At 41.8% G+C, this 27,916-nt stretch overlaps 2 protein-coding genes across 3 annotated transcripts; one reads left to right on the forward strand and one right to left on the reverse strand.

The window, feature by feature from the left end:
• Nucleotides 1-166: 166 nt before the first annotated feature.
• Nucleotides 167-14,903, forward strand: WBP11 (WW domain binding protein 11). Of its 2 annotated transcripts, XM_081127371.1 has the most exons (13): nucleotides 177-407; nucleotides 1,575-1,710; nucleotides 2,480-2,511; nucleotides 3,910-4,003; nucleotides 6,278-6,474; nucleotides 7,396-7,529; nucleotides 7,732-7,931; nucleotides 8,477-8,668; nucleotides 10,521-10,622; nucleotides 11,025-11,084; nucleotides 11,174-11,315; nucleotides 12,718-12,900; nucleotides 13,891-14,903. In XM_081127371.1, exons 2-13 carry the CDS (start codon nucleotides 1,647-1,649, stop codon nucleotides 14,039-14,041), a joined length of 1,551 nt encoding a protein of 516 aa, XP_080983497.1. In that variant the 5' UTR covers nucleotides 177-407; nucleotides 1,575-1,646; the 3' UTR covers nucleotides 14,042-14,903. The 2 variants fall into 2 exon arrangements, with proteins under 2 accessions (XP_080983496.1, XP_080983497.1); XM_081127370.1 differs by having other exon boundaries at nucleotides 167-407; nucleotides 11,025-11,315.
• Nucleotides 14,904-23,061: 8,158 nt separating this feature from the next.
• H2AJ (H2A.J histone) lies at nucleotides 23,062-25,132 on the reverse strand. The gene has a single exon (XM_081130409.1). The coding sequence runs from the start codon at nucleotides 23,622-23,624 to the stop codon at nucleotides 23,235-23,237; it is 390 nt and encodes a 129-aa protein (XP_080986535.1). The 5' UTR covers nucleotides 23,625-25,132; the 3' UTR covers nucleotides 23,062-23,234.
• Between the last annotated feature and the right edge of the window lie 2,784 nt (nucleotides 25,133-27,916).

The following is a 27,916-nucleotide window of genomic DNA, read 5'->3' on the forward strand; positions in this document are numbered from 1 at the left end:
CCTCTAGCCCCAGACAGTGCTTTCCACCAGCCAATCATATATCCTAGCTGCTCAGTTTGTCTTATTTCTATTGGCCTACGGAAGTGTCTATCAAAGTGGCATCTTTGTATTGCGTCATGTTAGGGCGGGCTCTTAGCCGACAACTAACCAATTGGGTACTGTCTTGGAGCGGAAGCGACTCTGGTCGTGGAATTCTTGGTCCGTTCGCTATTTCCAGGGCCGAGAGGTGCTGAGATCGTGGGCCCACGGGGGTAGGAAGTGACGTAGGGATGGTGGAGGGGCGCGAGGTTTCAAGATGGCGGTTGCTGGATAGCTGACCGGGAGCCGAGGTGAAGGCCCCTACGAAGTAAAAGAGGCCTTGAATCGTCCCCTCCCGGCTCTTCGCAGCCCCAGAGCCCAGCAGAAGTGTGAGTGTGCAGGATTGTTCCAGTCAGATTCGTCGTTCCCCTCCCTTCCTGGGGCCCGCGCGGCTGCCTCGGGGACAGTAGGCCCCTTAGCTCCGCTCTTCCTCTCCGCGGTTGGGGTCTCCCGGGTCGCGGACTGGGGGGATCCCCGAGCCTGGGGCGGAGCGGCGAGCAGCGGTTAAGCAGCGGACTCCGCCCGCGTCGGTTGGCGCCGCCGCCCGTCTGTTCCCGTTGGCTGGTAGGCAGCCTTCGGTTTGATGTCTGCACCTCGAGTCAGGGTCAACCGTCTCTAGGGTTTCGGCAGTTGCTGCTGCGGTTGCCCCCGGTCGACGTGGGCTCCCTCCCATCGGAGCCTCGTCGGCTCTCTAGAGTTTCCTCGTGGTTTTGTGGCCCGATTTCCCTGTCGCCTCTGCTTTACGACAGAAAAGTAGTTTGCGCAGACTAAGGCTCCAATGTCTTCTATGAACATTTTCTGTAATTTGTATTCTGGTTCAGTTTCGGAAAGGTGAGTCAAAACGAGGGCCTCAGAGGAATTGGGAGAGGAAAGCAAAAAAGAAAAGGGGCCGTCAAAGATAGGAGAGCTTGTATTTGTACTAAATGTGCTTCCTCCCGCCTCCCTTCTCCCCGACTCCCAGTTTTTCTGAGGAAACCCTTAACGGGGTAAATTAGTTGCCACTGGAACAGTTCTGACATTTAGCAGAAGTCGAGTCAATTGAACACTTGCTGAGAGAGGCATTGACTAATAATGTCTGATAAAATCTTCATAAAGAAAGGAAGGTATTGTATAGTCTACTGAAAATTTCACCTGGGTCACTTGCCTAGTAAAAGGTTTATCTTTTCGTAAAGCAGGCCCTGGCCATTGTTGTTTGGTTTTTTGTTGTTTTTTTTTGCATCTAGGTTGACACCCTTCTGACAAGATTCTCTTTCAGACCCTTCAGAGGCTTAAAGACCTTCAGGGGACCACATAATCTTATTTACTATCCTATAATCCAATCATAGGTTTTCTCCCACCTTCAGGTAATCATCCTTACATTCCCTCTTTAATTCCAAAGGTATAAAAGGGACAGCAAAACTGTCATTATCCAAAGCATTTTTGAGGTCTTGCTGCCAGGCAGGTCATCAGTTTGGCTCAGATACCCTCTAATATACTCTTATACAAATTTTCTACAGGTTTGGACATTCTTATGCTGCTACTGAGATTTTTTTTTTAAATTGAACAAGTGAACCAAACAGATAGTCAACATGGGACGAAGATCTACATCATCCACCAAGAGTGGAAAATTCATGAACCCCACAGACCAAGCCCGTAAGTATCCGTTAATATGGATGATGAAGAAGAGAAGTGGTAAAAATTGTAAGCATTAGAGAATTTATTTCATGATGTCTTAATTACAAGATCAACAGTGCCAGGAGTCAGTTGTGTGAAGTTGTCCTGTGTTCTTGTGAGCACATGATTAAAACTTCAAACATGGAAAAAAATTCATACCCATATTTCTAATTTGATTGACTTGCAAAATAGAATTGGCTTAAAACTTTCTTTTCGTATTTGGAATTTTGAGCAAGTTAGTTTAAGGTTCTTGTTTAATATTTTATGGCATCTTTTTTCTCTGTGTCCCTAATTATTCCTTAAGAAAACCAAAAAAATGTTGACTTTTTTTGTTGTTAATCTTCACCTGAGGATATTTTTGCCATTGGTTTTTAGAGAGAGTGGAATCGAGGCGGGGAGCAGGGAGAGAGAAACATCTTTTGGTTGCCTCCGGAGTGGGCCCTGATTGGGGCCAGGGATTGAACCTGCAACCCAGGTAGGTGCCCTTGACCAGGAATCAAACCCACAACCATTCAGTGCGTGGGCCGACCCTTTAACCACTGGGCCACATCAGCCAGGGCAAAAATGTTGACGTTTTTATTTGATAAAATTAGAAGGGTGCTAGTAGCGTCTAGTAGGTAGAGGCTAGGGATGCTGCTAAATATCCCACAGCGTATAAGACAGCCATCCACAATACAAATGATCTGTGTTGAGAAAATGCTATAATAATGGTCGTGATTTGAAAGGTTTATGTTCTCTCTTCCTCAAGGAAAAGAAGCCCGGAAAAGAGAATTAAAGAAGGTAAGATTTCAGATGCATCAAATTAGTTATAAATGTTGTTTATCACATCTTACTTTGGGATTAGTGGATTTCAAAATAACATTTCTAATTATTTGCCAGGAAATATACTTTATGCTTCTTTTTTTAAAAATATGTTTTTATTGATTTTATAGAGAGAGGAAGGGAGAGGGGGAGATGAATAGAAACATCTATTGGCTGCCTCCTGCACGCCCCCTGCTCGGGATGGAGCCCAAAACCCAGGCATGTGCCCTTACCAGAATTGAACCAATGACCTTTTGGTGCATGGGGCAATGCTCAACCAACTGAGCCACACCAGCCAGCTACTTTATGCTTCTTATAACAAGCCATAAAAATTTACTAATCCAAAATACCATACACATGCTCCTTGACTTAAGATGAGGTTACTGTTACGTCCCTATAAATACACCATAAGTTGAAAGTATCTTAAGTCAAAATGTTTTTTAATACACCTAACCTACCAAACAACCTAGTTTAGCTTACCTTACTTTAAACATGCTCAGAACACTTACATTAGCCTACAGTTGAGCAAAATCATCATGCTGCTGCCCAGCATCACGAGAGAATATAGTACTGCATATGGCTAGCCCGGGAAAGGGTCAGAATTTGAAGTACAGTTTCTACTGAATGCATATGGCTTTAGCATCACGGTAAAGTCAAAGAGTCCTAATTCAAACTGTGGTAAGTCGGGGACCATCTATATGATATTCTTGGAAACTGAAGTAAGTAAGCTCACAATGGGCGGTTGTAAGATTATTTGATTACCTTTCCCAGTGAATTAAATACTTTTGAAAGTAGCTCTTTTTTGTTAGTTATTAAAACATACGACTTTGTTGATAGCTACTGAATTAGTGAATGAAAATAAATGTGATGCTGAATAGCTTTGTGCATTCATTTTCCTGGTTATGTAGCTGTTGAGTTTGTGACAAAGTGCTTCCCAGAATAAGGAAGGATTTACTTTTTAGTATCATACTGTAACACATTGAGAGAACTTAGATTTTTAATCATTTTCAGTTGTGTGTTCTTGTTGCATTGTTTAGCATCAAATCCTGCAAAAGTTTTCTCTGCTATATAATTTTAGAATTTAGCTGAAACCTTTGTTTATTTGGGGAAAAAAAACTTAAAACTATTTTAAATAATTGCTTTAGATCTCACAAATACTTGCCTCAGAAAGCACATCTAATAAGTAACATTTATTTACCTTTTTATTGAAAGTTAAAACATCTTTTAGAGTAAAACATTACATAGTTCTGTTTCTGGTGGTTGAAACGAGATCAGAAACCAAAAAGTTAAACCCCAGTTTAAATTTCTTGAAGGAGATTGAAATAAAAACTCATGAGCATCTAGCTTCTTGACATACTGCTCTTTCCTTTTTCTAAGAACAAAAAGCAGCGCATGATGGTACGAGCTGCGGTTTTAAAGATGAAGGATCCCAAACAGATTATCCGGGACATGGAGAAATTGGATGAAATGGGTAAGAATTTATTAAAAGGCTAGATTTTATGGCAGGGATAACGGTCCGACACAGAGGCAGGCGGGCAGGCAGATACTGAGTGAAGCAGTACAGGCATTACAAAAACTAAAACATGATGGCATTTGATCCTTGAATTTAGTTTTAGTATCAGAAAGACAAAATGGAGTGTTGGAGAGTTAATTGTAAACTGAAGATCTCATCAGGAATAAGAGGAAAGCCATAATTTAGCTTAAGCTAATTGTTGTTAGGAGGTAAGAGGTAATAAACACCCACTTTGGCCAGCTCATTTTTTGAGGGAAGAGAGAAATCTGGCTTCTGAATCACCTTGGGGTTTTTTGTCTCGTCTTGTTTTTAATGTTGTTAACTACAGTGTAAATCTATTAGGCCACCGTGAGTTATCAGTTTCCCATATTTTTCCAATGAGAAAATCCAAAGATGCTTGATGTAGCAGAAATCATCAATTACTTAATATCAAATACCGTATTAGGATTCCCCCCACTTTTCACGTTTCATAGAATTAATTTTATTCAGTCTCTTTATATGCATCTTCAGCATCACTACATTGCCATAACTGGATTCACATGAGGTAACTGCATGTTATCTTTCCTTGCATCTAAGGTAGGTAGAGAATCATATGTGTCATGCTGCCATAGGAAATTTAATCCAAACCCACTTATTAACTGTTTTTTTAACTTTAGAACATGAGATTTTTAAATTTCCTTTTTTTAATAGAAGTTTTCCAACATGCAAAATTAAAGTCAAGTTAACTCCTATGTGTTTTTCAATTGTCAAGTTTTTGCCAATTCTGTCTTCTGTTCCCTGCCACTTTTTTAAATTACATATTAAAGCGATCTTTATAAGTTTTGTTTACAAAGGTGTCCAGAAAGTTTCAGTGGTTTGCCCAAAAACAGTAAGTGAAAGAGGTACAGTAGATTTTCTCAGTGATACATTAAATGGGGTTCCAAAATTCAGTTATGTGGGGATGCAGTATTGTAAGCTTTCTAAAGTAATGTGGCACAGCCTGTGCACTAACCTGGGCAAGAGTTCTGGGTCAGGCTGCATGATGCCAAATCTTTCCCAGTTCAGCTATAACTGATCAACTTGTTGCCTCTGGTCTAAATTCCAATAAGGACAAATGCTGTTCCTAGAGTATCAGGATATTATCTAGTAAATGATCCTAAATTGACTTATGTAGTTTAACACACTAGGAATACTATAGTGTAAGACTGTACCTTCTGGTTTTGAATAAATCGCCAAGGCTTACAGTTAATGGGGCTCAGGGAAGCTGATAATTAAACTTGTTATTCTTTAAGGAAAAGGGAGAAAGGAACACTGTATATGAGCCCTCTAATTACAATTTATAAAACTCAATTCAAACTAGTTTAAACAGAAAAAAATATACGTTGACTCCCATAATTTGGAAATCCCGGAGAGAAGCTGGCCTTGAAAACCCAGGTATCCTTATAAGCCTGTTTGTCTCTGGTCTTCTGTCTGTTGGCTTTACTCAGCATACTGCAAATGAATCTCTTAGGTTGGGAGGTATAATATGTATGGGAATATAGTGGTGGTTGGGAGGCAAGGCCACAGATATCTCTAGGTTTATTTCATCCCTACTTGTGAGAGCTTCTCTCTCCACATGTACATTTAAAAACCTCAGACAGGGATATGGTCCCAGTTTGGATCATATGCCATTTGATCTCTGAGTCAGTCACTGGCAAGGATGATGGAGGGAGACAGGTATGACCAACCAGGCAGGCCTGGGAGTCTTGTACTAATTCCTCTTGGGACGACCACCTGAAATTAAGGCCCATGTTGAACACATGGGAAGAGGGGGTTGTATGGCAGCTAGACAAAGAACACCAGTCTGTTATAAAAATAATAGTTAATTGATGAGCCAGACACCAAGGGATATTTTTTTAAATAAAGTGCCCACCATCTCAGAATTAAATGGCAGAGCCAGTGAAGTAGGTAAACCCAAGTGTCTGGCTGAAGCTTAACTAGGTCGTTAGCACAGAGGAATGAAATAGATTTTTATTACAATGATGATGAAAGTTAGGTGACATTTCTTAGGAAAGTAAAATTAATGGCCATCTTTAAATGGTGGAATTTTCATAAGTACCTATTGCAGTTCTTTAGGAATTGAATATATCTGGTGTCTAGCTCCCTTTTAAAAATGTTAGCATATAAGTTTTTTATTAAATGATATTGTCTGTTGACAATCTAAGTGAAGTAACCTTTTTGCATTTAATTCCATAATTTGTTCTTTTCTTTCAGAGTTTAACCCAGTGCAACAGCCACAGTTAAATGAGAAGGTGCTAAAAGACAAGCGTAAAAAGCTGCGTGAAACCTTTGAACGTATTTTACGACTCTATGAAAAAGAGAATCCAGATATTTACAAAGAGCTGAGAAAGCTAGAAGTAGAATATGAACAGAAGAGGGCTCAACTTAGCCAATATTTTGACGCTGTGAAGGTAATTGAGTTTCTTCTGAAAGAGAAACTAAAGTGTTATATTTCTATTTGCTCTTAAACTTATTAATGGGAGAATTGATTGTTGAACCTCTTCCTCTTGGTAGTTTCTTGTCAAACTGAACATCTACAAGAGAAATTAATTCATCTGCCAACACAGTAATAGCCAAAAACTGGAAACTGCTTAGGTATTTTTAAATCTCAAAAACAGACCATACTAGACTTTTGTAGTTACTATGATTTCATTTGTATGAAATTGTAGAACAAGCAAAAAGTTTATAACAGCGGTTGCCTTGGGATAGTGTTAGGGATGGACTGGGAATGAGTTTGAAGTATATGCATTTGTCAGAACTCATTGAATTTGTACATGTCATTGTTAATTTTGCCTCAAAATAAAAATAGGAGAAAAAAATGAGTGCATTAATTTTTGGTAAAGTATGTAGTGTGGGTCCCATTTACAGAAAAAGGAAACTAAGATAACTAACTTAGTGGTGCAGCTAATATGTCGCAGAAATTGTGAAAGACTAATTTTAGAGCCCAAGCTCTGCCACTGGAAATGTACTAAGTTAATTGATATGTGTTATTTATCATCCAGAATACTAAATAGGGTGGCTTTAGTACTAGATACTTTGACAGTTGGACTTCTCTAAATAGCAGCTTTTTCAAACCAAAACCAAAAAGAATTAATTGATACTGGGAGAGGAAGGGGGGCACAACTGGATTTGGTTCTTTTAGAGAAGATAGATTTTTTTCAGTTCATTGACAGACTGGAAATACTGATGAGACTTGTTATTCTTGTTTTTTTGTGATAAATTTATGTTAGGTGAAAAGCAAATCCAGGTTATGAAACAGCTGACATTGAATTTTTAGTGTTGAGTTTGTGGATTGCTCTTATCCTCCTACTGAGAGATGCTCTCTGTTTCAGAACGCTCAGCATGTGGAAGTGGATAGTATTCCTTTGCCAGATATGCCACATGCTCCTTCCAACATCTTGATCCAGGACATTCCACTTCCTGGTGCCCAGCCACCCTCCATCCTTAAAAAGACCTCAGCCTATGGGTAAGTGGAGCATAATCATATAGCATGTATTAAAAGCATGTCTTGACTATCTAGAGCCAGAAGTAATGCAGTGGGAAATAAGACAATGTGAATATAAGCAGGCCCTCATTTGATTAAATATGAAATTTAAAACTCCCTTGAAAATTGTTTAGAAGAAGTAAATACCACTGTTAATGTGATTACTGTAAAATTTTCTTTACAGACCTCCAACTAGAGCAGTTTCTATTCTTCCTCTTCTTGGACATGGTGTTCCACGTTTGCCCCCTGGCAGAAAACCTCCGGGTCCGCCCCCTGGTCCACCACCTCCTCAAGTCTTGCAAATGTATGGCCGTAAAGTGGGCTTTGCCCTAGATCTTCCCCCTCGTCGGCGAGATGAAGACATGTTATATAGTCCTGAACTTGGTAAGGAGTGGCTGTTCCTTTTGCTCTTATAACCTTCCCACTGTCATTTTTTATGTTGGCCCTGTTTCACATCTTGTTCACCACCCTTGTTCATCACCAAGAACTTGGGAAATAAATGAGGATACCATATACATACTAACAGATGGATAAACCATAGGATCTACCCAAGTAAAAGCATCATGCATAACGTATAGAAATGTTTATTATGTTTTATATTAGGCTTTTCTTAGAATATCACTGATACCAGTTCCCTAAGACTTAGATACCTGTTTACCTTTCAGTTTATCATCAGACTAGAGTATTGTACACAGTCACAGTGATTGTGTATATATATGTTTATGCAACTTCTAAGTGAAATTTGTTTTCAAATTTGAATTTTAAACTATTGCCAAATGAAAATATTGTCAGACTATCTGAATAGCTGAGCACTACAGAAATTTTTAAAACAATTAGATTGTTGTGTTACATGATTTCTGTGTTTTGGGGACCGTGTAATGGAGGATCCAATCATATTATTTGTTCCCCACTCCCTCCTCCCTTTCCAGCTCAGCGAGGTCATGATGATGACATTTCCAGCACTAGTGAAGATGATGGCTATCCTGAGGACATGGATCAAGATAAGCATGATGACAGTACTGATGACAGCGACACTGACAGATCAGATGGAGAAAGTGAAGGGGATGAGTTTGTGCACCGTGATGATAATGAAAGAAACAACAATGAAGAAAAAAAATCAGGTACATGCAGATGAAAGTTCCATGGTATTGATCAATAAATAGGACACAAGCCGAAGGTCCTGATTTATTAATGCACTGTGGAAATAATTGTGAGCTTCCTGTATTCATCTTTATATATCAGCTCTCTCAAAGTTCTTGACACATGATAAGTACTAATTCATGTAAAAAAAAATTAGGCCATGTATATAATAAAAATGTCTGTGTGATAAAGTTCACTTTTGGGGGTAAAGATAATAGCTATTCAACAACATAAATATGTTCTCTCATGGGTATGTATAGGAAAGAAAGGAGAGTAACCATGTAACTATATTGAGAAAACCATATTCACATTGTTGCTTTTTAATAAGTTCGTTTCAATATCTACATTTGAAGCCCTTTAAATTATGTGTGTCCATGATACATTACATGAACCAGAACCATAATTATGCAGGTATGCCTTTGAGTGGAGTCATGACTTAATGGAAGTATATACCCATAATGTATGTTATGTGTTTGATTATTATAAATTCAGACTGAGTTACATGTACTTTTAAAATGTAGTTATGATATTCATTGAGAAAATTTTAACCATTGTAATAGGTTCTGAGCAGTACAAAATGTATAATGTGTCACACCTCAGTAGTCTTGGAGCATCTTTTGGAATTATTTTTGTAGCCTACAATACTGTACTTATGTATTAGTAGTACTGTCAATATTAGTAATGATGACAATTTTTTCTCCATAATTCTTATTAAGAATCAAAAAGTTACTTTAAAAGGGTGGATAGAGAGAGCTAGTAATGAAAAATGATGGTGCTAGTACTAGAAAATAGGAAGCCCTTAGAGCCCCAGCAGCTCCATTACTTCTGGGACCTTGTCGTCTTTGTCTCTTTTCCCTTTCCGACAACTGTTTTTTTTTAACATGTACTCATCAGTGCACACTTGCTGAAAATGGCTGTCCTATGATTCAGCATTTATTCAGCTAAAATTTGTTGAGTTTTTACTATATGCAAGGCATTTTTGCAGACACTAAGGATGTGAAGTAAACAAAACTAAAGCCCTGTCCACTTGGAACTCCTATCCTTTTGTGAATGTTTACCAAGAGTGCTCCTAACACTGCATCGTTTAGTATGATGTTGAAAAGCGTCTAATGAATAGCCTTTTTGTCGGTTAAGAAGTTCCTTCTAGTCCTAGTTTTCTAAGCTTCTTTCATAAATACTTTTTAAGCACCTGTCAGGATGTTGTTATGGTGTTTTTTAAAGTTGTTTATTGTAGTGAATTGCATTATGGCTTTTTTCTTTTTTTAAACTGTCAGATTCAATTTGCTTGTATTTTATGTTGGCCAGTAGGTCGGTTTTGGTATCGGTATTATGCTAACTTCATGAGTTCTGGTTAGCATTCCATCCTTTCCTTTGCCCTTTTACAGGAAATTTCTGTAATATAATTTTGGCTGAATTTCCTTGTAAAATTATTTCAACCAGGTGCCTTTTAGTGAGTAGATCTTTGACTACCATTTATTTCATTTTTGTTTATTCTGGTCTTGCCACTTCTTTGACCAATTTTAGTAACATATTCTTCTTAAAAATTGTCTATTATTTTTATCTGGTTGTTCAATTTTATTGGCATAAAGATGTTAGTATTCTTGAAGTTTTTTTTAAACTTACCACTTTTAAGTCACTTCACATATTTACCAATTGGCACTTTATTTACTACCTTTAATATGGCTCTTTTTGTACTTATCCTCTACCAAGTTTCACAGGGAGTTTACAGGCAGCATTTGTGCCTAGTAAATTATAGTATTTGTTATTTAGTAAGCATTTACTGAATTGTGTTGATGCCAGTTCACCCCCTCTCCCCCTCCTCTGGCCCCTTAGGTTTGAGTGTACGATTTGCAGATATGCCTGGAAAATCAAGGAAGAAAAAGAAGAACATTAAGGAGCTGACTCCTCTTCAAGCCATGATGCTTCGAATGGCCGGTAAGGCAGGGAAAGAGGAGTGAGTCACCTTTTGGTATTTCTTCATGCCAGTTGCTTCCCATACATTGTCCCATTTAGTATCCCAGGAACCCTAAAATAAGTAACAAATCCTCGTTTTACAAAAGATAAGGCTTACAGACATTAAGGTGCCCAAAGTTTACACCCAGCTAGTAGGTGGTTGAACTGGCATTTTCATCCAGGTCTGACTTGTTCTGAAGCCTGCCTACTAAGCTGCACTAGCACAGATGAGTGGAAGACTATTTGATTCTTCCACATCTCAAGTATTTTATTGAAGAAGACTGTTTAAGAAAACATGTATTGAACATGTGTCTTCAGGCATCACTCTTTTACAGGTTGTAAAACAAAATCAACTCCATTTACCTGGTTTAAAATTTCTTTCAGGTCAGGAAATCCCTGAGGAGGGACGGGAAGTAGAGGAATTTTCAGAGGATGATGATGAAGGTGATTCTGATGATTCTGAAGCAGAAAAGCAATCACAAAAGCAGCATAAAGAGGAATCTCTTTCTGATGGCACATCTGCTTCTTCACAGCAACAAGCTCCCCCACAGTCTGTTCCCCCTTCTCAGATACAAGCACCTCCCATGCCTGGACCACCTCCTCTTGGACCACCTCCTGCTCCACCTTTACGGCCACCTGGACCACCTACAGGCCTTCCTCCTGGACCACCTCCAGGTAAACATTTACATATTATGAATAAGTAATTAAGTTAGTGTGGTGAGAATAAAGTCATTCCAAAAAATATGTCATTAGTATTGATGTTTTCTTGTTTCCTCCTAGTGACATTCCCTGAGAAATGAAGGATTATCAGAGGGTTGGTGCAACTAGGTTATTCTTAGAGTATTGCTTGCAACTCATAGTATTTCTGACAGCCATCTTTTTCTCCCAAGCTCTTCCTTTTTCAGCATTCTTTAGTTCTGATTCTAGCAAGTAGAAACTGAAATGTGTAATGGAAACTTTCTTTAGTACTACTTGTTGTTGTTGGTGTTGGTGTTGGTTAATCCTCACTCAAGGATATTTTTTCCTTTGATTTTTAGGGGGGGGGGGCAGAAACATCAATGTGAGAGAGGGACATCAATCGGTTGCCTCCTGCACGCACCCTGACTATGCTGGGGATCGAACCCCGACCAGGCTGGGGATCAGTATACCTGCAACACAAGTACATGCCCTTGACCAGAAATTGAACCCGCAACCCTTCGGTGCACAGGCCCATGCTCTAACCACTGAGCAATACTGGCCAGGGCTTTAGTACTACTTTTTAAATGACAAGTTGACCCTGCTCAAAATTGGTTGCCAGTGGGACTAGGACACAGTAAATACTCTCATATCCTTTGGTTTGGGGATTACTGGATATCAGCGTAATCTTTTTAATTAGAGACAAAAGTGATAGTTGTTAATCAAGTCTTCAGTTTAAAAGTATAAAAGGTTTACAATATGAAACAACATATAGAACGTCTTGGCTCTTTATGATTTTATTCCTTCTCTACAGCCAAATAAGTTCTTTTTAATTGAGTTCGTTCTTTTCCTTTTGGTCCAAAGCAAAATAACCAATCTTTTGTCATTCTTAGTCGTCTTTGTCCTTATCTTAATGAGTTTCAGCAGATCATTGAAGCACTTTACTTTATAGTCCATTTTCAGAAAGCTCGTGTTGTAACGATTCTAGAATTTTTCTCATATTCTGTGTTTCCAGCCCAACAGAGCTGTGATAAGAGTATCCTTTGTTTGTTTGGTTTTAAATATGTTTTTATTGATTTCAGAGAAAGAAAGGGGGGGAGAGAGAGAGAAAGAAACATCAATGATGAGAGAGAGTCATTGATCGGCCACCTCCTTTACACCCCCTAACTGGGGATCAAGCCACAACCCCGGCATGCGCCCTAACCGGGAATGGAACCATGATTACCTGGTTCATGGGTCGACACTCAACCACTGAGCCATGCTGGCCAGGCTCAATCAGTTTTCGAAGTTTCTGATTTCAGGTTAAAGTGATAAATCATACCATATCTGAGTTACCTTTATACCATAATTACTACTTCATATATATTTGTTTGACATTCATTTATTATTTTTTTCTTTGCAGGAGCTCCTCCATTCCTGAGACCACCTGGAATGCCAGGACTCCGAGGGCCTTTACCCCGACTTTTACCTCCAGGACCACCACCAGGCCGACCCCCTGGCCCTCCCCCAGGTCCACCTCCAGGTCTGCCTCCTGGCCCTCCTCCTCGGGGACCCCCACCAAGACTACCTCCCCCTGCACCTCCAGGTACAGCTTTTTATTTCCATAGCAAACATTTGTCTACATATATTTTATTTGCTCTAGGACATATTTTCACATTTCAATAACCTGAAATGAAGGAATATCTTAAAATAGTGTTTTTTAATTGCTATTAGCCTGGGTTGAACCTGAGTTCTTTCATAGAGTATTTGCACTGACCCTGCATAATTACCAACTTAAAGTTGAAAATCACAAGGGAGAGTTTTTTTCCCCTCAACCCAGTATCATTGCTAGATATGCAAATTTCCTTGTCTCATTATGTGTGGCAGGTATATTTCTGGTTTACTGCCCTGACTGTTCCAGTTTAATATGAAGGTCTTTTAAGCCCCCAGCTTGGACCTTTTTTTCTCTCTTAGTTGTATATGGAATATTTATGAGTTTGTATAAGCCGTAGCATCTTAGATTTGATAAAATATAGTACTTGGTATTTAGTCTTAAAAGTGGCATTTGAAGAAAATTAAACCTGCTATTCTTGGTAAAATGTTAATGGTATGTCTGAACTGCCAGTGGGACCTGAATTCTTTTCCAGGAATGGTGATATATTGTGATTAGTTACAGTGTCTTATTTCCCACTTATGGAGTTACCATTTTGTGGGGAGGAGTGGTGTGGATATCAGTAAATCATGCATGGGAGGGAATCAAGCCCCAACCGTGTCTGCGCTATACAGGTAGAATAGACTCTTGGAGTGTCAAATTTGAAATTCAAGTAGTACATTATTTAGAGAGGAAGAAAACATTACTACTATAAGTACAAAATACAGACTGAAGGTGCATACTGTTTTATAATAAAATATTTCTTACTATCATAATATAGCCAAGTTTCAAATGGCAAGCAGCATGATTTCAGCTTGTTTTATGTAAATTGTCCTCTTTTTTTTTCAAGTTGTCGGCCTATGTTTTTAACATCTTAATTGCATTTAATTAGTTACATTTTATTAGTTTCTGTAGTGTTCATCAGCCTGTTTCGCCTTCGTTTAGGTATCCCTCCACCTCGTCCTGGCATGATGCGCCCACCTTTGGTGCCTCCACTCGGACCTGCCCCACCTGGGCTTTTCCCACCGGCTCCCTTGCCAAACCCAGGAGTTTTAAGTGCTCCACCCAACTTGATTCAGCGACCCAAGGCGGATGACACGAGCGCAGCCACCATTGAGAAGAAAGCCACAGCAACCATCAGTGCCAAGCCACAAATCACTAATCCCAAGGCAGAGATTACTCGATTCGTACCCACCGCACTGAGGGTCCGTCGGGAAAATAAAGGGGCTACTGCTGCTCCCCAAAGAAAGTCAGAGGATGATTCTGCTGTGCCTCTTGCCAAAGCAGCCCCCAAATCTGGCCCATCTGTTCCCGTCTCAGTACAAACTAAAGATGATGTGTATGAAGCTTTTATGAAAGAGATGGAAGGGCTGCTGTGACAACTTTTAATGCTGGAACAGGCTTCTGTTCACATTATTGGTTCGTGGAAAGAGAGGCTCTTAGGAAACTTAGGCAAAAGAGCTACTTTCACTGTCAGGGTATTTTCTAATTTCATTTGAAGGAACATCTTAAAGTTTAACCTTGTTTGGAATTCACTGCATAGAAGAGGGTGTTTCACTCAGATCAGGTTGGTTATTGAAGCGGTTCTGCTAACATCTGTTCCCTGTCATGCCACCATCCTCATCCCGTTTCTTCCCCTTCCAGTTCTGTGGAACTTGTGATCAGGGGAATATTTGTTACTTATTTGTTTTTGATTCTCTTGTGTGCTGTGTGCACTGGAGTAGAGATTTTTTTGGGGGGGGAACAGTTTATTTCACCCCATCTTGCTTTTTGTGTTTATTTTTAATATTTTCTTGTAAATATTTTGTAATATTGTAGTGAAATGGATTACAACGTCATTTCCTAATGCAAAGCGAGATGTGTGGGAAGAAAATATACAATTCTGTAATTAAAATTATTCCCCACTGACCTAAACTTTGAGTGTTTCATGAAATAAATAAATGTTGTCTACCCCAAGATCTTCTTGAGTTCCTAGTAATGTATAAACATCCTTTTTTATGGTCAGAAAAGAAATATTTAAATGTATGGTACAGAATGAGAATTTCATTGAAAATGTAGTTGAGCTAAGTTTTAAATTTAAGGGATAAAGAGAACTCTTTTCCCTCATATTACCATGTTGACTTTAGAAAAATTGAGAGGTTTTATTTATTGCTAAGAACATATTCAGTCTTTTTCTTAAAGATGATGACTCACTTTCCCCGGAGATTTGTGAACTGAAACCGACTGAATGTCAGACCTTTCAAAACTATTATAGAATCAGAAAAGGTTACTTTTCTTTTTTGAATGTGTTGGTTTTATTAAGCTTTTTAAAAGCACATAAAATGAATAAGAATGCTTAACGCTGTTAATTTGCATTGATATTATTTTCTTTACTAAGTGCTTTAATCACTAACTCATCTACCCTGTAATTCTGGGGATTTTTAAAAGATATTTTCTCCAATTTACGGATGAGAATATTGAAGCTAAAGGGCTCATGTGATTAATCCAGTGGCCCAGTAGTGTGTTTCATATGTAAACACACATGTGTGCACACATATGCATAATGAAACAATATGCATTGCATTCAGGCAAGGCATACCTATTTCCATTGTACCTTAAATGCCTTTAATGTCAATCATATACCATAAAAAATATAAGATTTATTGAATAATATATGAATGAGGGAGAAGTCATTGAACATATATATATACACACACACACATATATATATATAATAAATCAATTGTAAAACTCAGAATAGTGTTTCACACATGGTAAATATAATTTGGTTCTTAGAATTAATTTGCATTTCAGAATGAGACCTGTGGCTATGGAGTAAGGGGATGGATTGACTCAAGGGTGAAAGACCAGAGGTGGGAAAATGCATTAGGAGACCACTGCAGGCACAAGATGGAGAGTACCCAGGCTAGCACAGGAGGGTGGAAGAGAGTTGAAAGATCTATTGCAGAGAGAAAGCACAAGACTGGATTATCAGCTTGACATAGGGAGAGACACAGAAGAGAAATAAGAATTTAGGGTCTCCAATTTAGGGCTTCGGTTGTAGGTAGTATCATTATGGAATAAAGGGTGTGGAGCTGAAGAGATAAAGGATGGTAGCAGCTAACGTGTTTACTGTGTGCCAGGCATCCTGCAAAGTGTTTGACATGTATTAATTTAATCCTTACCCCAACCCTGCTAGGTAGCTACCATCATTTCCTTCATTTTAGAGATGTGTCAATTGCACAGAATTATTAAATAACTTACCCAGGTTTACACAAAGGAGCAGAAATTCAAACCTAGGTAGTAAATGGGAGAGGGGTGTAGAATGAAGAGAACTGGCCCTGTTTGGAACAGATTGTGTTTGAATCCCTGTGAGATAACCTCATGGAAATCTTAGTAGGCCTGTGAAGTATGAAGCTTAGGAGCAGATAGAGTATATCATGAACACTGAATGAGAGACAAGAATTCCAAGGGGAAAGAGAAAAGTGAAGCAGAAATTATGATCACAATGATAGAAGTCATTTACTGAGCTCTTATCATACACTAGTCACTAACTGCTGTATCATAAGGAATTATTGCCCTACTTTTATGAATGAGAAAGCCAAGGCTTAGTAAGCATATAAATAAATGCCTAGATTTTTATTGGGTTGAATGTTTTTCTGACAAGTTTTTTTTAATCTGATGTGTTCAAATCAGGATAACATTGGTTTTTTGGGGGCTGGGCAAATGAGAAGCTGAATATTGGAAGAAGGGAAGAAAGTAAGGTCATAGCATTTATTCAGTATATACACTTAAATATATAAAAATTACATATAAGTATGGGTAAATATAAATTTAAAACAATTCACTATTAGAAATACATGGATCATCAAACTATAACGTTACCCGATTTGAAGACACACACAAAAAGATAATTCAAGATGAAAAGCTCCTTGATGAACATGGGATGTTTGAGGATTCAAATATTTAAAGTACATAAATGTGGGACTGAAACACCCATAGACATAAGCTCTCTCTTGCATGGTACTTGGACACTTGCAACATTTGCTTCGAGATGTCTTTATTTCCGCTGCTCAGCAAACCTTCTCCATGTCACATTTTTTTCTTTAGCTATTGAGAAAGGAGAAAGCAGCCCATGGCCGCTCAGAACTGGCCTGGACTGTCAGCGAGGATCTAATGTTGCTAGGAGTTGGCCTGACACAACTACAGAGTGGTTTATTGTGGAAAATTTCACAGAACACCAACACCAGACAAGGCCATTCTGTGGCTGTGAAAAATCAAAACAGAAACAAGTACTCTGCAATTGTGTCAAATATGAGTTGTCCAAACCACAAAAATGACCAAACAGGCCCCTATGCTGGCCAATACTCATTAGCATATGCACCAATTACAGCGTTAGCCGCACTCCATTCCTTGTACCTTATTAGATGCATTAGCTACCCAAATTGTAGACTTCCTTCTAGTCCCAACAGCATGCAATCTGGACAAAGCCCCAAAGTCAGTGAACATAAACCCCAAATCTATAATAAATCCTAATACCCTCAATGAAACATACCACATCTCCCCACAGTATGCATTCTCTCGCTGCAAAGAGCAATAAATCCAACTTGTTCAACTACAGGTATGTTCATGGTGGTATTTAGCCAGAAGGCTTAAATAAAAATACAGATTCAGCTAGAGCACTCATTGCTGGGACCAGGACTCTCAACTCAGTAACAGCATGAACATTTGAAACCCATGTGATTTCCATCTGTATGGCACCTCTTCTGGAAGGGCTGGGAGGTTAAGTTCATGCTGACTTGAGTTTCTGTATTTTGATGAAGCACTTCAGTGTTGAGTTTATGATGTTTCCCTAAGAATAATATCTTGGGATTTTTTGTCCGATCAGATCAGTATTATTTGGTAAAACTTTTAGTCATCTATTTCTGTTTACATTGCTTCCTAGCTTGCTTAATATTTAGCGTTCTCTGTAGAGGCAAAGTCTGTAGGAAAAGGATGGACATAGGCCTGTAAAGTCTGTTTCTGAGCTGATCTCCAAGGGCTGAGTAGTTCAGAAGTTCTCCTCTGAACAGCGACCTTAAGACAGACTTTGATTCTGGTCATAGTTTCTAAACCTGATAGACTTCTTCCTCACTCTTGTCTTTGCGTCCCTGAGAACTGGTTTGTTTAGTTTTGTCTGCCTGGACCCATGGGTAATGACTGGGCGTTGGCCAAGTTCTTGGGATCAGAAATTACTGTATTTCTCCCAGTCGGTATAATCTACAACTGTACCTCTTCCAGGCCAAACATCTGCTTCCTTCATGTCTACTCATTACAACAGTAATTTGTACACCTATCTCTCAAATAGGCATAATTTCATCAGGAGTCTTTTGGAATTGCAAAGGCCACTTAAGTTTTTGACATGAACAAAATAGTTCATTTGAAAAGGACAACAAAAGCAAATAAGCCCTCATGAGCAGATTGCTTGTCTGCTTCATCTAAAAGAAAGATCATTTTGTCCAATGTAGGGCTTATCCCTCCTTCAGTAGTGCTGGCTTTTTAGTTGCATGGCTTGATAAAATTATCAAGGACCCAAGTTACTGTCCAAATGTGCTGTCATTCTCTTTTACATATGTATATGTTAAAATCTGTTTTTCATCTACTAAAATTTTCTTCCTCTCCTTGGAGAGAAACACAAAATAAAGCTCTACAGTGACAATTTCATGTCTGCCTGAAGCCAGCTGGCTTCCTTCCTTTTTCTTCTTTCTGTATTTTCTGTTCCTCTTACTCTCCATTTCCCTCTATTGGGAAAATACATTAACATTATGATTGTAAAAATTTAGTTTTAGAATGCTTACCATTCTAAAATACCCACATAGCTTTTATGAATTAATGTTACCACTGTTTCTATAACTTTTTAAAAATTAAACTTCATTAAAACATTTTTAAAAAATATTTATTCAACTGCAAGGAATGATAATAAAGGATGCATTTTAAAATGGTTCTTTACCAGTATTCTCATCTTTTTTTAAAAGACGGCTTCAGTTATCACCATGTATACCTTGAATTTCTATAAACAGCAAAAATGCATATCCATTCCAGTGCCATTAGTCAAGTGAGCCATCTTTTCAGTATTTGCTGTGTGGGAAAATGTAATAACCTTTAAATAACATTTTCTAGTTATATGTCAAAATATGAGCAAATTAGGGGGTATCAAGGAGTGCAGCAACCCAGATTGTGAAAAATCTCTATCCCTTTACATTCTGTCTCCTGGTGTCCTTCAGGCCATGTCCTCTCATCTCCTTAGTGGTTCCTCTCCCTCTGCCAGATGGTTAGATCTCATAGATCCTCACATCCCCTGTTGGCTGTCGCTGTTTTCTATACTTTCACTTATATATCTATACATATATCCTATATATATATATATATTCCCTCTGGATGATTTTGTCCACTCTATCCATTTTTAGTCATGACTCCCAAATTCTTATCTCCAGGTCACACCTTTTCCTCTGGATTCATTCACATTCAGCTGCATGGATTGTCTTTGGGCCCCCATGCCTTTATGTATTTTGCTTCTCTGCCCAGAACACCCTGTCATGTCAGGTTAACACACATACTGAGACTTATCACAGGTGCCACTCTCCCTAGCTGGCGGAAGGACACAAGTGTCTCTATTGCCTGTTACTATAACACCCTAAGCATCTTCCTTTCTTTACATGTAGCCTGCTAGATTATAATCATCTCTTTGATTGTACTATAACCATTTTTCTTGACAGTGGTTATCAATCATAGGTATAACACAATATTTGCACAATCAGTTGAACAAACAGGTTCCATTTTTAACCTGCATGGTGCACCTAACACACCATTATTTCCAAACTAGATTGTCCTGAGGGGGGAATGCAAATTAAGGTTCACAAGAGTCAACAATTTATTACGCCTTTTTCTGTTTAAAGTGAGTTATGGATATCCTGTAATTAATAAAACAGCCGCTAAACTTATGACTTTCTACCAGAAAAGTCACAGGATTGTTAGAATGACATGTTTACTATTTCAATAGGTCCCGTAACTACTGCTACTTGCTCTATCCATTTTCCCATAAAAATAAGAATAGTTACTATTCACTGAGCATGGTTCTGTATGAGACACTTACTGCTCTCATTCACATTGTCTCATTGACTCCTCCCCAAAATCCACTAAGGTAAACTCTACTATTATGCCCACTTAATAGATCACACAGGTTGAAAGAAACTGAGTAACATTTCCAAAGTCATCCAACTAGTAAAGAACAGGGTGGATTTGAACCTTTCTCATTCCAGAGACCGTGAGGTCTTAAACACCATGGCATATGACCTTTCAACTATTGGAAGGGGATTTGTGAGAAGTTTGCATGTAGTGGGCCAGTCATCACCAACTATGGGGCCAGAAAAAAACTAAACAGGTCAGTTCTCAGAGACACAAAGACAAAACTGGCCCTACAGAAAATAAATAAGTTCTGCCCAAGTCACAGCCTGCCACACTGAATGGCTTATCTCTGCAGGAAAGAGTATGTGTGTCTATAAATATAACTATGGATTACACATCTATTAAAAATCAGAATTCAGGTCCCATCAGTGTGTTTTTTTACTGACTTCTTCCATATGGTCTTGTACTTGAAGAAATACTGGCTTTTAAATAAACAACCACATACATCGGCAAAAGCTGTTTGCTCATCAAGGGTCACAGGCTGAATTGATTTTGCAGGAGATAATGCTTTTTCACTGTCAATAAATTATTCAGGTTAAAAAAAAAAAAAGCCAACTCTCAAAAACAGAAATGATGAGGGGCCGATTGAACCTTGCAGCAGGGAAAGTATTTAGGGAGAACCTAAGGACTTCAGGCCAGTGGCAAGTGGAGGTGGGGCGGCAGTCACTTTCTATCCTGCCTGTCTTACCTTTCAGGTAACAGTGTTCAATAGACAGACTCCTGTGAGTCTTCAGAGGGGAAAGCAAAGTGTTTTGGTTTTTTCTTATAAATGTTTTGATGGCCTTTGTCCTTATTTCTTCATCATTTTTGTAATCAGCCTCAAATATTTCAGGAAATTAAGACTTAAATGTCACAACCAGCACTTGATTTTTTTTTTTCTCTCTCCACTGCCTACCATTATCCCCAAAGTGGCAACACTGAGAACTATCCTAACAACTGGGCAGTAAAATCAAATCATACCAAACCAAAACTTCTTGTTAGTTATGGTCGCCTATACTTTAACCTATAAGGTAAGCCCATATCCTGTAGGAAATGGTACTTCTTTTAATTTATTGAGTGCCTAATATATATAGTAAGTGAACAATTTCAGTCCCCAAAAGGGGTATTATGACTATTTTACAAGAGGAAGCCTTCTGGATGAAAGGTGAGGAGTGGAGTAAACAGTTGGGCATCCTGGAACCTGCCCGTGGCACCCTTGGGGTCTATCTCCTCAGGAATTAGGGTGCAAAAATCTGCTTAACAGAAGTGTATGTGGCCTGGCCTTTGTACACCTCAAAGATGACCACATGGGAAAAGTAATCCCAACATTCATTCCACAAGCAGTGAAGTGGCACAAATACTAACAGAAGCTGAAGAGGAATCTTTTCTCTGATATTTATTTGTTCATAATCCTGTCTTCAGTCATCAAGAAAAAAAAGTGAGCTCCGCCCTAGCCAGTTTGGGTCAGTGGTTAGAGTGCTGGCCCACAGACTGAAGGGTCCCAGGTTTGAGTCTGACCAAGGGCACATACTTTGGTTGCAGGCTCAATCCCCGGCCCAGTTGACGCATGTGCGGGAGGCAACCAATCATTGTGTCTCTCTCACATCAATGTCTCTCTCTCTCTCTCTCTCTCTCTCCCCTCCACTTCCACTCTCTCTGAAAAATCAATGGAAAAAATATCTCGGGTGAGGGTTAAAAAAAAAGTGAGCTCCAAGAAAGCAGAAATCTAGTTGGCCTCATTTACAGCTGTACTCCCATCACCCATCACCTAGTACAGAGCATGGCATATAGAGATGCTCAGTAAGTACTGGGGAAGAAAGAAAGAGAGTCCATGAGGGAAAGCGGGCCAAAGACTGCTAAGGATGAAGACATACTCTTTTCTCTTTTTTCAGGAAGACTTCAACTCTGACTCACAGGAAAGATGAATTCAAAGAAGTAAAATATAAACTGGGATCTTTATTGTGGGCCCTGCCTGTGGGCCAGGATGAAGCTTGTGGAAAAAGGTGAATGGAAGGGTCAACCAAGTACAGAATAGTATTGCTAGTGTTTAACTTTTATATGTAAATTCTTTATCTGAAATGGGTTTCTTCCTGCATGGAAATCACTTGTCCTTACCTTTTCTCATATCTCACATATTATTAAAGCATTGCTGTGGTATTAAGCAATGCAATCCCTACAGGCATTGTTGGAATGAGGTCATTACTTCAGGCCAGTGGAAGAACATAAGGGATTTCAAGCAGGCTATTTGTTGTCATAAAGCAAAATCAAACCTACTACATTTCCAAAGGAGTATAACATGATGGAGACAAGACCATTATAAAGCTAGAAACTTGAGAAAGTCATTTTAAAAGCTCATAAGCATAGGTTACTCATGACTAAAGGCGTTGCACTGTTATGCAACATGAGTGTCAGGGGAACAAATTTCCAACCTCGTGACTCACGCTTCTGCGTTACACATAATACTGGGTGTTTCCTTCACTTTAAAGAAATGTGAACCTCAGTGTGTGTATAAAAATATCTGACATCCAAAACATGCCAACACAACAGCTAACAGGTTAAGAAAAATCTAAGTTGACCCTGTGTCACCAGAGCCACTCTTCCCAGATGGAAAGTTACTCTACTTTTTTGAAAAGTGTGGCCCGATAGACCACCTCCTACCCCGGGGCAGCTGGGTCCCACCGTCTCTCTCCTAGAACTAGTTTCTCAACCACCCAGAGAGCTAAAGCCCTGGGAAAAAGTCAGTAAAAATCATCCCCCAGCCGCCTCCACAGGGACTCCGCCTCTCCTGGGCCGTCAGGTGATGGGGGGGGGGGGCGCTCCCGACTCCGCCCCTCCAGCCGGCGGATCCCTGGGGGGCTCCCTCCCGCCCCCGACGCCTGGAGGGTGACCCGCGGACCGGAGCCGACCCGCGGCCGCCCCGCCACTACACAGCTCTCTCGACCACACGGTTTTCACCGACTTTATTGGGCCCCGACCCCGGAGGGCCCCTCGCAGCCCCCTCCCCGCGAGAGCGCGCCGGCGGCCGCGACATCCGACAGGTTCAAAACGGCTGCGGGCGGCCGTGGGAAGAGCCTCCGCCGGCCGCCAGCTGCCCCGTGGCGCGGGGGTCACTTGCTCTTCGCCTTCTGACTCTCCGTCTTCTTGGGCAGCAGCACGGCCTGGATGTTGGGCAGGACGCCGCCCTGCGCGATGGTGACTTTGCCCAGCAGCTTGTTCAGCTCCTCGTCGTTGCGGATGGCGAGCTGCAGGTGGCGCGGGATGATCCTGGTCTTCTTGTTGTCGCGCGCGGCGTTGCCCGCCAGCTCCAGGATCTCGGCCGTCAGGTACTCCAGCACGGCCGCCAGGTACACCGGCGCCCCGGCGCCCACGCGCTCCGCGTAGTTGCCTTTGCGCAGCAGCCGGTGCACTCGGCCCACCGGGAACTGCAGCCCCGCGCGCGAGGACCGGGACTTGGCCTTGGCGCGCACTTTGCCTCCCTGCTTCCCGCGACCAGACATCTTCGCCTCGCGCCTAAAACTCCAGCGAGAGAAGAAACCGCGGCGGCCTCGGTCGGGCTCCGGCGGGGAGTGCGACTCCCCGGAACTGCCTCCGCCAGCACTTTGCAGCCGCTAGGCAGCGCTTTCCCATTGGGCGCTGCAACGCTCTCGGCTCCGGTAACCAATGATAGGCAGGCTCCGCTCCCAGTGAGCGCGCTGGCAGAGGGACCGCCCTCGCCGGCTCTGTCCAATCAAAAGGACAAACCTCAGTTCTCATTTACATAGGTGCAAAGGGCCCGCCTTTTGGGGCTCCCTAGAATGTATTGGACCCTGAGATTTTTTTTTTCCTTTTTAATAGATATCTTTATTGATTTCAGAGAGAGGAAAGGAGAGAGAGATAGAAACATCAATGATGAGAGAGTCATTGATCGGCTGCCTCCTGCACGCCCCCGACTGGGGATCGAGACTGCAACCCGGGCATGTGCCCTGACCGGGAATCCAACCCCGATCACCTGGATCCTAGGTCGATGCTCAACTGCTGAGCTACGCCCGGCCTGAGATTTCAATGTCTACGGTCCCACTCAGGAAAATAAAGTCTTAAGAATTAAGGAAGATCCGGAAGAAGAGATCCTCTATCCACAAGTACGGAGAGCTCAGGAAATAAATGTGCCTTGGGGTCGCGCACGGTGTGTCAGACGTCGCTGTGCCCTCTAAGCGGGTTTTCTGACCTAATTCAGCATCCTAGCCGGGTAGTTATCTAACTCCAGAGCCCGCACTTGTGGACAACACAGGTCCTCAAGCGAAATCACAAACTCTCTACCGAATTCTGCCTCCCCAGGATAGGGTACGTCGCCTGTTCTTTTAACAGGTGCCTTGCCTCCTGCAAACCCAGAGGCTCCGGCTGATTACCCAACAGTGAGAGAAACTGGCTCCAAGAGAAGCTTCGTATGGACTTAGCCATCTGAACTTGAACTAGACCCGAAGACACTGGACTCCCCGCAAAGCTCTGTGCCCCACCAGGCTGCCATTCTTGGTTTCTAAGGGTTGTGAAATTAGAGTGCTAGACTAGATGTGAACGCCTTCTTCACAGAGGGCAGGAACAAGCTCACTTAGCCAAAGTTTAACATCTCTTGGCTTTGAGGTGGTGAGCCTGAAAAGAGCCTCTGGATTCTGCAGAGGATGCAGGCTCAGCTTAGTTGCTGAGGCTCGAAAGTCTTGGCCTTGGCTTTAGCCTAGTCGGACAGGAGCTCCTCGGATCACGTTCTCCGGGAAAGACTATGAGGGTCTCTCTTTGTAGACAAGCCCAGAGGTAGATATGGTCATGTGAGACATTCTGGTGGCGCTCAGAGGTCAGGAAAAGACTAAAGGAAGAAAGATCGGCAGCAACTGTGTTTGCAGAGCCATAGCATTTAAAACAAAATAAGTTTGGTGGGTTTGGGGGGTTTTTTATTATAAATTACTTTCTACTAATTTACTGAGGTAATTTCATTTACCTCAATATTTTTCATAACTATACAATTGGTTATGTGATATAATGTTGAACACTTATTAAAATAAACAATATTTTATGTGAATTTTAGTAGCTACTTAAAACAAAATGACTCTCTCACCATCCAATAAAGATTTGATTTTATTGAAAAAAAAATTTTCATCTACCTAAGTATACGTCCTTACTGCCTAGCTCAATAATTAACCTATGTATAGTAGGAGCAGAATAAATGTCTCTGGAGCTGAGAAGCAGTATATTGTCATGGTTAAAGTGGTAATCCTGGATCCAGACTGTTCCATCCAAATCCTGGCTCTACCACTTACCAGCTGAAAGTGTTTTAAAGATTAAATACTTTAGTAAGCATCCAATAACTGTTAGATAAACTGAATTAATGGACCTTTTGTGGACCACAAAAGAGAAAAGAGAACCATTAAAAATGTTCCTCTTTCCCCACTAAGTGACTTAAAAAGATATACAGGTGAAAAGCTGTAAAACAATTGCTTTGAAATCTAACAAGATGTAAAGCATTGCTGGTTCCTGTTCATTTTCATATTGGTCTGGGAATGGTTTTTATAAGAGTAAGCATTCCATTAGAAAAATAAAGAGAATTCCAGCGGGCCTGAGAGAGAGACAAGGAGGTGGGAGACAGAGAGATTGGGCAGGGAAACCCAGCATGCAGAGGATCTAGCCTACTTTGTTTCAAGCGTCGAGAAAAGGCAATATACATTCTATTGAGTCAATTTTATGGCAAAAATTACAAAAAGTTTTCCCCAAAAAGCGAACACACACCCACACAAATCAGTCTTGTTCTGCCTTCTGCTCGCTAGATGCTACTTGTGGGGAGTAAAAAAAGGTCTCCGGGGGCCTGGAGCTCCGCCCACTGCAAGCCTTGGTCTAATCTCACAGAACTGTCGGCTGCTTGCTTTTCTGTGCGGGTGAGACGCTATCAGAAAGATGCGTGATCCAGGTAAAGGTGGGCGACGTCCGGGTAAGGGAGGAGCCAAGCGCCGCAGTCTCGGGCATTATGAAGCCTGTTATTTATTCACCGTCTTGCTGGATGGGGTGGTCTCAAGCGCATCTCTGGGCTCACCCATGAGGAGACTCGGGGAGCGCAAAGTGTTTCTGGAGCGTGTGATCGTCCATGTGGTGACTTACGCGGAGTGCACCAGGCGCAAGACGGCCCGGTCCAGCCCACGGATGTGGTGAAATGACAGGCGCTGAAATGACAGTGTCTCATTCTGCGTGGCCTCCGCGGTTTACCTCCTGACTCCAAAAGGCCCGTTTTAACCCCCCCCCCCCCCAAACGTCATGAAGAGCTGTTAATACTATCTACCGTGTGAATGTCGGATCTAAAAGCAGGTAGGCGTTTTTGGTGAAGCATTCCAGATGCCATTGGATGTAGTCAAGTTGTCTTCGAAGCAACCGCTCTGGAGGGTGTCTCCAGGTTACAGGCTTAATATTTGGGGCTTGGGAGGAGGGTGGGTGTGAGCAGTCAAGCTTCGAGCGGTGAACCCAGCGCCGCGCCTGGGATGCCTGACTACTTTGGAATCTGTTTGGGAGAAGGAAATGTCTCTACCTTACAAAGTCCACGTTTTAGGAGTGGCAGACGGCTTCTAGGCAGCTGGGGCCCCTGGCTCCGAACACCTGTCCAGCGGCTTCTATGTAAATCAGGGCTAGTGGGCTTTCCGCCTCTGATTGGACGGGAGGGCCACGCGTCAGAGGGGGCGGTTCCTAGCCGGTGCCACTCGGGTCCCGCCCCCGTGGAGCTGGGGACTTCGCAGCATCCAATAGGAAAGCGCCCGCTGCAGGCCCGTCTGTAAGCGCGAAAGGCGGCCCTGGTGTGCGGCTCGCTGGAGTCGCGCGAAGTGTGAATGTGTGTGTTTTTCACTGGCGTTTTGAAAAAGAGATGACCGAGCTCAGAAGCTACGGGCAAGGCGGCAAAGTGCGGGCGACATCGGAGGCCGGGTGCAGGCCGCGGCCCCTGCGCTGCCCGTGGGCCATCTGCACGAGGCAGCCGCGCGGAGCCGGTGAGCGTCCGGATCCCGAGTGCCCGGCGGCCGTGCTGAACCCCGGCGGCGGGAACGCGGGAGTTAGCCCGCAGTGCGGCCAGGGGCGCAGGGCAGCGTCCTGCCCAACATCCAGGCCCAGCTGTGTTCAGGAGACTGTGCCATGCGAGCAGGTTCAGCCGGGAGATGAGCCCCTGGCTTCAGAGGAAAGGCCCCTTTTCAGAGCCGCTGGCTGGTGGGGCTGTAGAAAGGACATGGGCGGCGGGCTGGGATCCACTAAGTTCGGTGACAATAGTGTGGGCGAGAGACCTGTGCAGTAGCGGAGTCCTGCCCAGCGACCCCGCCGTGCGACCAGGGGAGCTCGAGCAAGGTGCGGCGCATGGGGGGCCCTGTTTGGAGGGCGTTTTCCGGAGTCTACTACTGCAGGGCTGCAGACAGGGGTCCCGCCTGACGTGCAGGCCAGCTGGGGCTGCCAGTGAGGCCAGGTGGTACCTAACTCAGTTTGATGGCCTCCCTGCACTACTAACTCAACTGTTCATCGGACGGAAATGGGGAAGGGGCTTAGGACCCTAGATGTGGTGACCCTGAAGTTCAATTAGCTTCCTGGAGGTGGCTGCTCAGAGGGGCTCTGGAGGAGCTTCCCATCCTTGACAGCTTTGCATGTCTCATTTTAAGCGATACATGTCTCAAATGCACTAGGGAAACATTTCTTGTATTCCTTCATTATACCATTCATTTATTGGTGTGCCAGGTGCTTTGGAAACCCTGTGTTTCATTGTTACATTCAATTATCCAGCAAACTTATGAAATATTTACAG

This window comes from Miniopterus schreibersii, assembly GCF_964146895.1.
Source record: "Miniopterus schreibersii genome assembly, chromosome: 2".
In the NCBI taxonomy this organism is placed as follows: domain Eukaryota; kingdom Metazoa; phylum Chordata; class Mammalia; order Chiroptera; family Miniopteridae; genus Miniopterus; species Miniopterus schreibersii.